Source organism: Taudactylus pleione, unplaced genomic scaffold, assembly GCF_031769625.1.
Source record: "Taudactylus pleione unplaced genomic scaffold, aTauple2 ptg000021l, whole genome shotgun sequence".
In the NCBI taxonomy this organism is placed as follows: domain Eukaryota; kingdom Metazoa; phylum Chordata; class Amphibia; order Anura; family Myobatrachidae; genus Taudactylus; species Taudactylus pleione.
Window position 1 is genome coordinate 14,509,218 of NW_028284423.1, and position 15,614 is coordinate 14,524,831.

Sequence of the window (15,614 nt, forward strand, 5' to 3'; positions counted from 1 at the left end):
TGATTGTGGTCAGAAAGAAAAGGGGAGTTGCAGAATTTACCAGAGATTGACCCAGAAGTATAAGAATATGTCAGAATTAGGGAAGAAAACAGTGTTCAGGTGCATTAAGTGCTAAAGACATATTACAGCTAAAAGAGAGAAAGTGGAGACACTATTACAAATTTTTGACTCCTGTGCCCATGACTGTACTGAATAATAAGCCAGAAAAATAAATCTGAATCAGCTATTCTCCAAAAGTTGACCAGTAGGATAGAAAGATCTGTTGTGGTTTCTGTAGTATGCTCTCCATGGTGCTAGCATAACAGACAAGTGTGTCAGAAGCACAGTCTAGCCAGAGACATGCAGGGAATAGGTAAGAGTGGGTGAATGCTGAGAATGAAAAAACAGCTTTAATAGCCAAAATATTGGAGGTCTGACTGATGTTACTATTCATACGGTAATAACTATACTATTTAAGGATGTAGCGTATTTAAGGGAAAAAAAGTATACAGAACATATTAAAACTGTGTAAAAGTTTGCTGAGTTTGTAGTTAAAGATCTCTTACAAATGTATAGTGGTCACCGATGAAGGATATATACAGTAAGCAGGAGGAAAAATTATTATTATTTTTTTTCCTGTGTTTGTTCTGGTACGGATTGAGAGTGCATGTGTGTGTCTATGTAAAACTATGGGTGTGCATGTTTGTATGTGTGTGGTGTTTGTGAGATGTGTGTGCATGTGTGAGGTGTGTGTTCATGTGTAGTGTGTCTGGTATATGTTTAATGTGTATGTGTGTGATGTGCACATTGCACTATGGCACAGACAATTTTTATATTTAATTAAAGTCACTGTGAATGAGGTAAAATGTTCTTCGTTTGTGCGAACTGTCTGGATTTTGATGTTGGCTATTGTTTTCATACTGATTTTGATAATTCCTGCCTAAACTTTGTATCTGTCTATCTATAGTCTGATATTGTTGTGTTAATCATTTTGTGTACTACAATCTGAAATCACCCCTGCTTGACAGTGTTACATTATATCAGTGACTTGCCGGAAGAATAATATTTCGTACATCTCTAGGGACTGCAGTCCCTCTGATGTAAGGAAAGTATAAAGTCAAGCTCTTATAACCCTATGCACCAGGCTCAGTTGGTGAAGCACAATCTCTCTCATATTTTTCTTGTCTGTGTGGAACACCTTGCTTATTTCTAATAAAGTACCTAAATCCAGCATTGATTGCTTCTGCTTTGAATGACATATAGCCAATATCACACTGCACTGAACTTACCCTTAGCTGAGAAGGACAAGACTTATACGAGAGTGACAAAATATAGCCTTCTTTAAATCCTATTTAATAGACAGTTTGCAAGCATTGCCAATAGTAGAAACTTAGAATGAAAACAATATATAAAAAGATATGCGCTTAAAGATTGTAGGACAGTTTCTGCGGTCTGATCGACTTGATGATCACAAAATAGTTTATGATCAATTACAGTAATAAATTATTCTGCTGCCAATACATAGACCTGTGCTAAGTACAGTACCTGACTGCCGGTCGCTTCAGCAGCATTGTGTTTAGCATTTGCTTCACCAGTGACAGCAGGAGATAATTATTGTAATATAATTGTAAACCTGGCACAGCCAAAGGTCTGTAGGTCCATCCTGAGACATAAATACGATCTACCATTCTCCTGAGGTTATGTATGATCGTCATTACATATGTGGATAATTACAATCACTTTGCTAACAAAAAGCTTGAATTAATGTCCAGATTCAAATAAACATATTGGACAGCTGTTTTATATAGAAACAAGGTAGTTCAAAGGCTCAGACAGGATAAGAAAATGTTCAGTACCCTTATACACCTGTAAGAAACTCACATTAGTTGGTGAAAACAGCTTATAGAAAACAGACAAGCCTATTATAGACTTTCTGTGACTTATGAATGACTTACTGTATATTTAAATACCAAGAAACATACATTCTAGAGTCCAGCACAGCGATACAGTACTTTTTGTTAAGGATAGATCACCTACCGCAATTGCAAACTTATGGATTGTTTGCTGTATATACACTCTAGACTCAAACCAATTATTTGAAAATGTACATTGTGATGTTATGCCCACTCAAATATGCAAAATAAAAAGCATCTAGATATTAGATTTATGACATATTAACCACACATTCCAGAAAAAAATATGTAATATATATATAAACGAATGACTGGTGCTGAAAAAACACTAAATTATATATACTGTGAGAGTGTGCTCACAGCTCACCGGAACCAACCAAAGTCTTAAAAGCACTAGCGTCCACGGCAATATAATTGAACCCCTGCTCCTCTTCTGTTCTGGAACAATTGATCTAAAAAGAAATGAACAGGATTTCTTTATATCTATCTATCTATCTATCTATCTATCTATATATATATATATATATATATATATATATATCTACCAAGGGTCCGGCACTATACAAATCCACAGTTTACAAGCCAAGATCGTGAAATTTACATACAATCTTATTAAAACATGGCAGAGGCAACTAACACAATTTTAAATCAAAATGAATTGCTGTTCATTTTTAAATAATTAAAAACCACAATTTTTGCATAGCATTCGCCCCTCTACAGGTCAGGTACGGAATTAGAAAAGATCTCATGGTTCTACACCTAAAACAGCAAAGAAGAATAAAAGCATTGTCCTGTTTGGGTTATTGTTATTTGGACACCATTCTTCTTGGGCCATCTGCAAGGTCAATAATAAAAATATAAAAATTTTATTTAATTTCATAATTTGATTTTATAACATGCATTTTGCTACATACTAAGGAATTAAGGAATTTTATTCTGTAGCATATAATCTGAGTCTCTGAACATCATTTACTATGGCTCTTGCATGGAGTTTACATTACCTTTTAAATGCTGCATGAATTTACTATGGATGATCTTGTTTGGTTCTCAGAGAACCGAACCCACCCGAATTTCGGGGATCCGAGGCGATCCGAGCCAAGCTCGGATCTTCCTGCCTGCCCTGGATCCCTCACCCGAGGCAAAAGCTTGCGATGCCTCTGTCGGGTCGCAAGGTTTTGTATTGAGCAGGCTTAACGCTGATTGGCTGAGAGAGCCATCTGTCTTGGCTCTCAGCCAAAGGGTTAAGCTCATTTAATATGCACACAGGAAGCAAAAGAAGATGGCGCCCACCATCCCTCGCTGCCTGACACCACTTGCACCCCACGCTGCAGACACTGCCGGCAACTCCGCTGGCAGCATTCTCCACTGCTGACACCACCACTGCCGACACTGTCGACACCCCTGCAATGCTGCCCCGCATACTCAGGACACCCTTAGTGACCCCCACACTGCCGACACTGCCAGCACTCCCACACTGAGGACACCACCAGCACCCCTGCTCTGCCAACACTTTCAGCACACATGCACTGAGGACACCGCTGGTACCCTGCATTGAGAACACCCTTGCACTGCCAACACAGTCAGCAAACCTGCACTAAGGACAGTGCTGGCACCCCCGCACTGCCGACATCGCCGGCACCCTGCATTGAGAAGACCCCTGCACTGCCGACACAGTCAGCAAACCTGCACTGAGGAACCACTATTGATATTAAGCCAGGCTTTTTATGAGTCTGAATATGGTAAAAATTGATATCTGCATCCATGAGGAGAGATCCATCTGATTTACAGTCAGGCCCATAAAGATGGCAACTACAATTGTAAAGCGCAACGGAATATGCTTCACTGTATAAGAACCTGTTAATAATAAATATACTGGGATGCAAAAACGCAGCTCTGCAGCACAAATTTTTATGTATACTTGCTCATGCTTCAGCTTACACAACTAGATGGTCTCAACAGTGGCGACCAAACTTTTTTGTCTACCTCCTTGGTTGCTGTACTGCACTATGGAAGCATAGAGGCTACTTCCAGTTCATTCCTTTGTCAGCCCCTGAAGGGTAAAACTGATTGGATGAATCTTATACACCGTGGAGACCCTGAATGCCGGAAACAGCTGCCCAAGGAACTGGAAGTAGTTGCTGTGCATTTCATATTGCGATCCAGCAACCAGGAAGTACACAGTCATCCTGGTATCAGAGCAACAGAAGCTCTTGGCCGTGTTTACACTGTACATCCGACAAATTTTGAATGCTTCCATCTCCGAAGTTTACTTTACACTGTTACAGGTCCTACTTCCTTCAAAGATCTTAGGATTGTGGATGGGGAAGTTTGTCACACTTTTCGTGAGGCCTGCCTAAGGAGAGGTTTGTTGGAGGATGATGTGTAAATAAACATTCTTAAAATCCCGGGCAAGGCAGGGTACTCCAGCTAGTTTATATATATATATATATATATATATATGTATATATATATATACATACACACACACACATGTATATATATATATATATATACATATAATCTACTGTATCTCTCTCTCTTTCTCTCTCTCTCTCTCTCTCTATATATATATATATATATATATATATATATACTTTATATACTATAAGAAGAGATGAGATTTATTGTAGAAAAACAATATCGTATTAGCCAAGTGCCTTCCCTCTAGCCAATAAAACTGTTGGATAAGAAGACGTAATTTAACGAAAATTTATGAAAGAGACATATGGGTCTATAAAATGTTGTATGTACATAAAGGGTCTGATTCCGAGATCTAAGCTAATGCAATTGCATTCTCTCACTGTTGCTAAAATATGCTAATGCCTTCCAAAGCACAGCCGGGGATAGGGATGCCCACTGCTGCCGTCTCATATCCATCTGAAGATGTGAGACAGCGTAAACATCGGTAGCATCTATGCACATCAGGCAGTCTGGCGGCAAGTGAGTCAAGTCTGACCAGACTCAAGTTCTGTAGATCTCCTGACACGTAGAGAGCTCTCATGCTGTGAAGGAGATCGCAGTGCCTAATTTATGCATGTCCATGAAACGGCGTTTAAATGGTTAAACACGCCTGTGTTTTTTTAACCATCCCCCTGTTACCACCCCCAAACTTTGACTACCTGTCACTTACTTTGTGAGTGGCTCCTCTGTACAGGCATAATCGCGTTGCAATCGTTGCACGTGCTCAGTGCAGCTTTTGCGCATGCATAAAAGCAAATAATTGCTCCATGTGCAAAAATATTGGCATTTCCTAAATCTCAGAATCAGACCCTTTTTTTACTATCATCGTTGTATTCAAAAGATTAATCCTAGTTGACTTGTTCCTATACGAACATCACCACTTTCTTACATTTGTGAAAGACTGATTTATAAGTACTTAAACACGGTGTTCATGGAAAAAGACTGAGGCTTTCTGTTCCCTCAAGTATAGAATATGATGGGGTATATTATACTAAAATTAGAGTTTTTAGAATTGGAGATGTTGCCCATAGCAACTAATCAGATTTTAGCTCTTATCTTCTAGAAGGTGCCAGTTAAATGTTAAGTACAATCTGATTGTTTGCTCTGGGCAACATCTCTACTTCTAAAAACTCTCACTTTAGTAAATATACCCCTATGTCTTTATGTGGGCTGGTAACCCATATATTTCAATAATTATTAAAAATATTTGTGACTTGATTTAAAAATATCTAAATATTGGGTCAGTATCGCAAACTTTCCTGCAAAATGGAACCGTTGTGGTTATATTACTTCTGTGCGGTATTAATCTCAATATATCCAGTATTCTTTATTAATAGAATTTTACATAGACAACCATGACATTAACTTTCTAGATCACCAATTGTATCCATGGCACAATAAATTCTTTCCTTTTTTACAATTTAATTTGTATTTGCATTACACTGTTCTGAACAAAATAGTGGTTAGTAAAGGTTCACTTCATTATTGAAGTAATGAAATAAATTTACACTTTGATGTATTTTGTTAAAACCTTAATAAATATATCCTATTTGTTCCTAGTTAAAGTTAACACTTAAAAAAAAATACTAAAATATATATACTGTATATTTTTTTTGTCAACTTTGAAAGCGTTCCTTTTCTGTCTCTAAGTACACATAACTCCCTGACATGATTTCCTGCTGGGCTGTATAAATCTGTAAAGCTCTGAGGCTGCCGAATGCTGAGGGATATTTGCATTTGAGAAATATTTCTAAGATCAGTAGACTATGGATGATTTGCTATGGACTTAACCTGAGACAGGTGCGAATCCGCAATCACCATTAAAAGACTCCATCTGCAACAAATGTGCTCCACAGCTAACTACCTGGTGCATGTTAATCCTTTCATTTGGTTCTTAGCAAAATTGAGCAAAATAATCAAGCAAATCTTTTGTATGCAGTTGGCTCATTTTTTGAACTTTGTGCATTTTTATAATTGAACCAGCTGTTAAATCTTCTCTAGAGGAAACAGATCCTCTGAATCCAAGATGTACGTTATCAGTTTCACATTCCACTGGGCTTCAGGTTAATGCAGGAATCAAACAGCAAGGCAGACGCTGCATGTAATACAGCACTTGGTCAGTTCCTTGAGGACTACCCTAAACTTAAACATGGAACGCCAAGTCACCTGCCAGGTGTAACAAATGTCACACCTGGAAATAAATGGTAAGATTTGCTATAGGAAATAGTCTGCTTGTCACATATCATAAAAGATTATCCTTTTGCCCTAGCATACAATAGTTACAGCATTTTTTTGAGGATGGCTAAAAAGTTATGAATGACTGTTGTATATTATATGCTTTTTAACAGTATATGACTCACTGTTCAAATCCCTGGTTGTCTGGCCTGAGCCAGGCAGCTGGAGATTTAAAAAAACAGTTCAACTGGAATCGGCACAACAAGCTACTGTGACACCCATATAATTAAAAGTATCAATACTTTTAACTGTGAACAGTTAATATAGATTTGTCGCTGTATTACACCGTAAATTAACATAATAATCATTAAATACTTGTCACCAATGTTGGGCAATGGTGATATATACACAGCAAATATATATAAGGAAAGGAAATGTAAATACTCAGCCCACTCACACTCTCTGGATGAAAAGTTTTTTTTTTCTCTCTCTCTCTCTCTCTCTCTCTCTCTCTCTCTCTCTCTCTCTCTCTCTCAAACAAACAAACAAACAAACGGTGCATGAGGATGGGAGAACAAGCTAGGAACATAAACAAAACAAAAAAACAGGCAGGGGTCACTAATAAAGACACAGCCAAGACTGGAGACACATAGTAGACATATAGGTAAGCATGGGAGAAACACAGGTAAGCACCCATATGCTACAGACCTGTTATTCCACAATTTATAAACTAGAAAAAATTGACCTCCAGAGACTTTGTCCCAAGTGTGATTGGCCATTGTGTGGAAAATCTGCTTGTGATTTGCTGACTGTTACAAAACTTTATTTAATACATTTTAGAGTGGATGGGGTGCTCCTTTTATGATTTTTGAGAAGGGGTTAATTAGTATTGAGGAATGATAGGCTGTCATTAAGATGCTCTCTGTATTATATGGAATGACTAGGATGCTCCTTGTATGGTACATGGTGTTTGTCACTGGACTGCTCTTTGTTTTGCATGTCAGTTACTATGATTCTGTGTGTATTATACACTGTAACTGGGATACTCTCCATATTGTATGGCATTCACTGGGATGCTCTCTGGATTTTATAGTAGTCACTAAGATGCTTAATGTAATGAATAGAGGTCACTGGAATGTATGGCAGTCATTAGGATTCTCCCTATGTTATGAGGACATTGAAATGATCTCTGCATTTTTGTGGTTCTCTGTGTGATGCTTTCTTTATTGTATAGCAGTCACTATGATGATATGTTGGTAACTGATTTGTATGGAGTAAAGGGAATGCTCTCTGTATTTTACTGTGGTCACTGGGATGCTCTCTGCATTGTATTGTAGCACATGAATGCTTTCATTATTTAATGGTATACCCTATGCATTGTATAGCAGTCACTAAGGTTCTCACTGTATTATATGTTGTCACATAAATGCTCTTTTTATTGTACAGCAATAACAGGATTATCTATGTCTATTATGGGGGTCACTAGGAAGCTTTCTGTATTGTATGCTTGTAACTTGGATTCTCCCTGTATTTGATGGCAGTTACTGGGATACTCTTTGTATTGTGTGAGGGTCACAAACCGCTTATTGTATTGTATATTGGGATGTTTTTTGTTCTATGTATTATATGGTGGACACTATGATCCTATTTGCATTGAATGGCAGTCACTGGAATGTTCTCTGTATAGTATGGTGGTCACATGAATGCTCTCCATATTGTGCATTGATCACTGGAATGCTCTTTGTATTATATACCAGTTGGTGGTATGCTCTCTGTATTGTATATAGATACCTAAAATATCTACCATTGTTGTGATCTTGTCTACCATTGCACATTGCACTGGCCTCAACTACTATCAATGTGACTAGAGATAATGGTGTGCTTCTAAGCTGACTTTTGTGTTGGCATTGCCTACAGTTCATCTGGTCCTACCTACATGAAGCCACTTTCAGAATTTTTTTTACTGGCCCAAACCGCTACATACCACACATGTTCTGGTGTTTATAATATTGAAAGGCACATCATGCACAAATAGTTAATGGTTGCCAGGGCTAGTTGTAGCATGCAGTCTTATAATTGCTATGACCACAGCTGTGGTATAATTGCCACTTAAGCAGTCTATATGCAATTAGTATTTCACTGGTACCCACTGCTCCAATGGTGTTGAGAAACATAGGACTTGTTGGCTCTAGGAGGGAACCACTCACTAAATCTCTGTGGGTCCTACTAAGGATTCCATTCCTGGGCTGAGACTGTTTATAGTTTGGTCAGTCCAATCTGTCCTAACCTTGTGGTGGTTACCACTTCAGCAGTGTAAAATCACTCTTGTTATACCCTGCATTATCGAAAGCCAGCTTAAGGTTAGTTATTTGTATGGGTGAATGGTTTATTTAAAAACAAACACTGTACAGATTGGAACTGATAGTGTATTCATCATCAACAACACACATTTTCAACTGGGTTAATGTAAGCACAAAGTATACTTTCCTAAGATCCATAGCTAAAGAAATGTAGTTATGTAGCATGTATAGGATCTGTAGGATTAGTGCTACACTTGTGTGTTCAAGCTGTTAATGAACGTATATGTCCCATCTGTATAGATACAAGGAGCAGCAGATTTGAATTCTATTCTACTCTAAGTGTAACTTATAAAGAATGCACAGAATATCAAAGTGCATCTTTACAAGGAGCAAATGGACTCACATGCATTTATAAATGAGGGTCACTTTATGCATAATGGTCTATTCTCACTGTTCATATTTATTTTCCTACTGCAGTAACATCTATTAATGAATGAGTTAACTAATTGAACCAGGTGAAATAACTCATACTACATGGTATGTAAAAGTACTATTGGAATTACCATCACCATCATCAAATGGTGGAAAAGATAATTTTTCTTTATTGAAATTGGCAAAATACAAGAAGCATGCAAGAAGTGTGTAATTGTGGCTTAACAGATTTTTCTGCAGGATTTGACATAGAAACATAAAACATAAAACTGAACAGCAGAAAAGAACATACAGGTCTATCTAGTGTGTGTGTGGGGGGGGAGTGGCGAGGGTAGAGGTGTGGAGAGGTATTGTTATTGGCAGTGCTAATCTCCCCCTTAATAGGTGTAAGATTCGGTCTTCTAACATAAGCACAATAAAGGCCTGTTTGTGCAATTTTAAGCATGACCTGTCTGGCACAAAGACACATTGTATTGTTTGCTAGTGTTCGATGGGAAGTGCAAATACATGATGATGATAATGATGGTTGCCTGGACTAGCAAACAACTTGTGATTTGATGACTGTGAATGCACCATTGATGATGATAGGTGCTTTCCTCATTTCTCATGCATATGTAATGTTTTTGTGTGTGTGTGTTAGTAGCAAAAGGTTAATTTTCTTATGGCAGCTGGAAAGTTGTATGCAATGTACTGTAATAGTTATGTTTGTTTAAGTGTCATTGAAACCTAATAGCTTATTCTTATTTCACAAGCAATATATATTGTTAAAATCATGCATGCCTAACATAAATTTGGTCTATATACTACATGAGCAAATCAATATATAGCTTGCAAGAGTTACAACTGTGCATATGTCCACAATTACAGCTTTTTAGGGAACACCTGTATTGCCAAAGTTAATGGACTCAGTTTTAAAAGATTTCTATCATCAGCCTCATTAACTTGTCATGAACAACACTCACTTGAGCCTCAGTTATGTGAGCTAATAAACAAAACACCCAACCGCGTGACCTGTCTAAAAAAGATTGTACTCCCCGTTATCTCACATACTAACTATTCATTTTCAATATCTGCCAACTCTAAATTTGTTTTAGGAGCTACTTACTCCAAATAGTAAACTCTAATAACCTCTAGTACACAACCTCTATTACTGTAGTGTTGATTAGCCTAAATCACAGGCAAATTTAATTTGATAAGAATGAAAGAGACGAAGCTTGTTAAAGAAGTTTAATATGAGAAAAATATTCCCAATGATTAAGGGATATGCAGAAACAATTAAAACAAATGTCATATAAAGATTTGCATAGGCAATAGATTCTAAAAAAACAAACAGGATAAACAACAGAATAAAAAACTTCTGGAACTATTTTTCAATCTAGGGTTGCTCCATCATCCACCCAACTGGCACCCAGATGTTTTGAATGTTCTGGCTCCAGCATCCACAGTAATGAAAGCCATGGCATTCATACTACTTGAGGCTATTGTTCCAGCCTAGTCCACTTACCAATTGGGGATCTGCCACACTAGATACAGCCCCCTGCCCTTACACCCCCTTCCCCTATGCTTGCTCTCTCTTGCAATTGGGCACCCATACTTTTCCAATCACACACAAAATTCTGCCCCCACAATTCTAGTTCTAATATGGCCATAGAAATAATAGCCACTGCCTCAGCCCACAGACACACTAATGACCACTATACATCTAGCATGGAACTCCTCCCAGCCTGCTCAACTCTTTGCAGCCTACTGCCTGCAACTACTCCTTTCTACTTGGGTCACTACTAGCTGAACCTCTTCTAAAATGACTTCCAGCCTGCCCAACTAGCCTGGCTGGACTGCAGCTAGAACTTCCTGATGTGACCTCTTCTAAAATTGAGCCATGTGAATATTCAGAACATGCTTCAAGCATCATCTAAGACCTTTAGTAGTGTGCCAGTCCTTGTACCAAAAAAGATTGTGAATCCAATTCACCTTGGTGTTCCTTTGCACTGCCTAAAATAGACCAGGACATTCAGAAAGTCGTGGAGATCTTAACTGCCACACCATCCAACATGTCTGAGATACTGATAAATCCTCCAAGACTATGCTCAATCTTCACTGATTTCGATTTGACAGTGAAGATTGGAGGGCTCTGTCCCACCATCAGGATCAGGACTGCATTACTTTGGTCACAGATCCGCTGGGCATATATGTCTATTCACTGCTGTTCTGCATAGAAAAGCAGTGATGGATGAGTGCAGCATGAACCCACCAATGGTGTATGCAATAGTGAAAGAGTGATAGAAGGTGAAACAGAAGGTTATAAAATGCAGCCTAGTGCAAGCCAAACAGAGCTTGGCAATGCCCCTTCTGTGAACTGACCCCCTGTCTGATCTACTCACCTTTAATGTTGGGAGTTAAGCTTATATGGTCAACATATTCCGGACTTTTAATATCCTTATATTTTACAGTAGCAGGAACATTAATCCAGATTTATACAGTGAACACAAGTGTACATACATTTAAGCTTCCAAAAGAATTAACATATTCAGATTTGCTATATAATTAAATATATGATTTTCTATTTAAATTAAAGCACAAAGAACTCTCACACTAATGTAAATTAGATAACTATTGTGTTTCACCTAATTACATTGATATGTTCTTATAAGCCTGTAGTGCCCTCTCTAGCTTTGCAGGTAATACACACTAATAAAGCCTCATACAATATCTCTATATAGTTGAGATCTCCATTGATAGAGTAAATTAATAACTTTAATAGGACAAACTAACAATTTGCAGCATACAGAAAATACCTATTAAGGAATATATGTCTGTAATTATTCAGTTGTTTATAATTACTTACTAGCAAGCAATTTCACATTTGTTCTTCCATGAACAATTGATTTTTATAATTTTTATGTGCACTGATTACCGCAGACTGGGAATTAGAACTTTGAATTTAACTTCATGTATATAGATTCGATTTTGCAGATGCAGAATAAAAGATGTGTATTCATTTAAACCTTCGCTTTCCAGGCACCATTAATCATGTATATAGAAAACTGTATAAAAAAGGTCATTTCATAGATTTCTGTCTGTAAACTCGGAGGAAACACAGTTTAACATAATATTAGCTATAGACTTTAATGTGTCCTGTATGTAAAATAATATTCCCATGTCTGCATAAAACATTAAGGAAAAGTTTGGATTTCTATGAATATAAGTCTTTCATGACAGTTTTTGTAGGTCATGTTAAGAAAAGATTTGGGATTCAGTCCAAAATTGGTTTTTAAATTGTGTGTTTTGAGCCACATAGTCTCTGAACAAAATAACTATAAAAGGGGGGATTGTGTGTTGAACTTAAAAGTTGCCAATTTTAGTATGTCCAAATATGCATTTGTACACTACATTTTATCTTATCATATTTTGAGCTAAAGTATATTTATATAAAAAATAATGCAACCTTAAATCTAGTGTGTCTGCAGAAAATACGCTATAATCATTCCAAAACTGCACCCCACTTGTTTAGGTGCATAATCTGTGCATAGTAAGGAATGTATTTAAAAGCACTATTTTGCAGTGTTATTCTGTCTTGATGATGGCTTTCAGTGTCCTCAATGCTGGTTCTCCCACCTCACCATACAGTATATACAGTACCTTGTATATTTGTTTCCTCTTAAATTCCAAAATATCAGATTCTGCCGATTGTATTTTTTAGTATTATTTATGCATGGATGATGAGGAATCTCTGTGCAAAAACACTACACTCCATAGACATCCATTTCCCAATGTTTTCGACATGTTTCTGGCAGTGCTCTGTTTCCATCATCTGGTAATTGACACAATTTTAAAAAATAACAGAGGTTGAAGAAAGATTCGATCTAGAAGGACGTGTGGGAGCCAATGGGTTACTTCCCTTGGGATGTTACCAATCTCCAGTGAATACCAAAAACAGTGTCTATAGCAAAAATGGCAATGGTAGCTGTTGACATATTTGATAAATAATTCACACCCTTTCAGTTTTTGTAGATGAATAGATAATTATGGTTTCCAAAAAGAAAATAGCTGTTTGTGAGTATTGAAGAGTAGGGAGGGTAGCTGGAGGATCCAGATAAATTGTAGCATTTTCTACAGTGGTGGTTTTATTAGGCAGTGGAACAACTGAAAACAGATTGAGTTTTAGGTGCAAGAGTACATACAAGAGGAAATAGCTGCAAGACCTTCAGTAATACAATTGCAGGAAAGAGGAGGTTTGAAGAGCAGTGGTAGATTCACAAATCCTCTACACACGAATAATACTAAAATCCAAAGGGAGTTAATACACAGCCAGAATCGGATAACCAATGTCCAAGAGGATACCAGAATTAAAGGGGAATTGTTATACCAACAGAGAGAGTAAATGGCGAGGCAATAAAGCCAGCTATCTGTATACAGGAAGACCAGTCAGAAATACAGGATGAGAAATAGTGCAAAGCCCTGATTTCTAAAAGACAATGATGGATATAAAATATAAAGATATAAACAGATCAGGCAAAATCAGTATGGAGTTTTTTAGTTTTCATTTACCAATATGTACAGAATATCAATATCGACAGTACTAATATAGATGTGGAATAATGGTGAAATTCATTATTGGTTTAGCATTGATTTAGAAGAGACATAGGTACAGCTCTAATTAGCAGTGATAAGCTACTGAACATCTAGTGATCTTCGGCTGCACACATATACTGTACATCTGTTAAGGTAGGCTCAAGTTATATATAGCAACTATCAAATAAAAGAAAGGGTAATGGTACAGACATTAAATTCCCTATTAGTTACCTCCTTTATCTAGACCCCTTTTAAACTTATAGATGTTTAACTCAAACATATAAATAAAATAAAGACACAAACACAGGAGTTGGCATTTCCAATTGAGATCAAATTTATTTGACAAATTGAATACATTTAGTTTTTTCTTTTATTGGGTGCATTAAAGTTAGTATGGGGATGGACCAAGAACGGATGACAAAACAACAATTCATAATTCACTCATACAATTCACACATTGGTGTACAACTCAAATAATACATCCAGACAGGATTGTGTTAATTCCCAGTAGACAAGTTGATTTTGGCCATCATAAAAACTGAGCGCACACCCTAAGCTAAATAATGTTACAGAAAAAACATGCATCACTTTTACCGCCACCAGAAACTCATCGAACTCACAAACAACTAATAAAAACCTAAACAAAACAGGGAGGGAGGGTGGGATTTCCAGAAGAAAAGAGAGGGAACTGCCAGGAAACAACTATATATAAATAAACTAAAACACACCACTCAAACCTGAATTGTCAATAACTAGAGATGTGTGCTGACCCCCATGTTTTGGATCCGTAACCATCTTCGTGTTTTGGTTTTGGTTTTGCAAAACCACCCTGTTTTGGTTTTAGTTTTGGATCTGTATTTAAAAAAAAAAAACAGCTAAAATTAAGTAATTTTTACCTGTTATCATACAATCCAAACCCTGAGTTTGGTTTTTAAAACCAAGTTCTGAACCGCAGGAAAATCCGCATGTGTACCCCAAATGATTCCGAACTCAGACTTGGATCGACTTGGAACCCTTAAATTCGGTTGTCGGTTCTCTGAGAACCGGACCTGCACATCTCTAATAATAACATAATTTAAAACTATAACTTATAATAGCAACCAAGATGTCTTAAAAGGGGGACAACCCCCTACCTAGGGGTTAAATTGTGCTTAGCCAGATACCTGGCTTGCACTTCAGTAAACTCCCTATAAGTTACCTTCGTCACCTAGACCCCTTTTAAACATAGACAGGAATTACTGAGTATTCTTTAAAGAGAACATACTAGAATCTGGCACCACCCTGATGTAAAAAAAAAGAAAAAAATCGAATGAACTTCAAAAGGTAGCAGGTGTTTATTTTATAAAAGTAATTACTTTTTTCCTTAATTATCAACAGAAATATGAAACATGATATTCATGGATATAACTAAATAATGCACTACAAAAAAATAGACACCTATTTTATGTCATAATAATTCTGTTGTATCTCATATAATTCTCAATGTCTTCTTATTCCATGTAGGCATTTTCTCTTGGACTTAGTGATGCTCAGCTTTACACATGGACAGATGGTCTTAGAAGGAAGGATTGGCATGACTATGACAGCATTCAGAAGGACACGCTGCGCTCAGGTAGGAAAATTTATCACATTTCCATTTCAGTGGAATAAGCTCCGGTCTATTAAGCATTAAACATTAGGCTTGCTTGCAAAAAAAAAAGATCATCCACACTTAATATGCTCCGAAAACATGCAGATAAGCTCAATTCACCTGGCAGAAGTAGTGGATGGCAAAAACTTTGAT

The 15,614-nt window shown here is 37.1% G+C and overlaps 1 protein-coding gene across 1 annotated transcript in view; it reads left to right on the plus strand.

Annotated features, from left to right (window-relative positions):
- The window catches only part of GALNTL6 (polypeptide N-acetylgalactosaminyltransferase like 6), a 1,410,303-nt gene that overhangs the window by 323,435 nt on the left and 1,071,254 nt on the right, over positions 1 to 15,614 (plus strand). Inside the window, exon 2 of the mRNA XM_088448140.1 lies at positions 15,335 to 15,443. Within this exon, the coding sequence (XP_088304266.1) occupies positions 15,335 to 15,443 (109 nt within the window). The remainder of the gene's footprint in view (positions 1 to 15,334; positions 15,444 to 15,614) is intronic.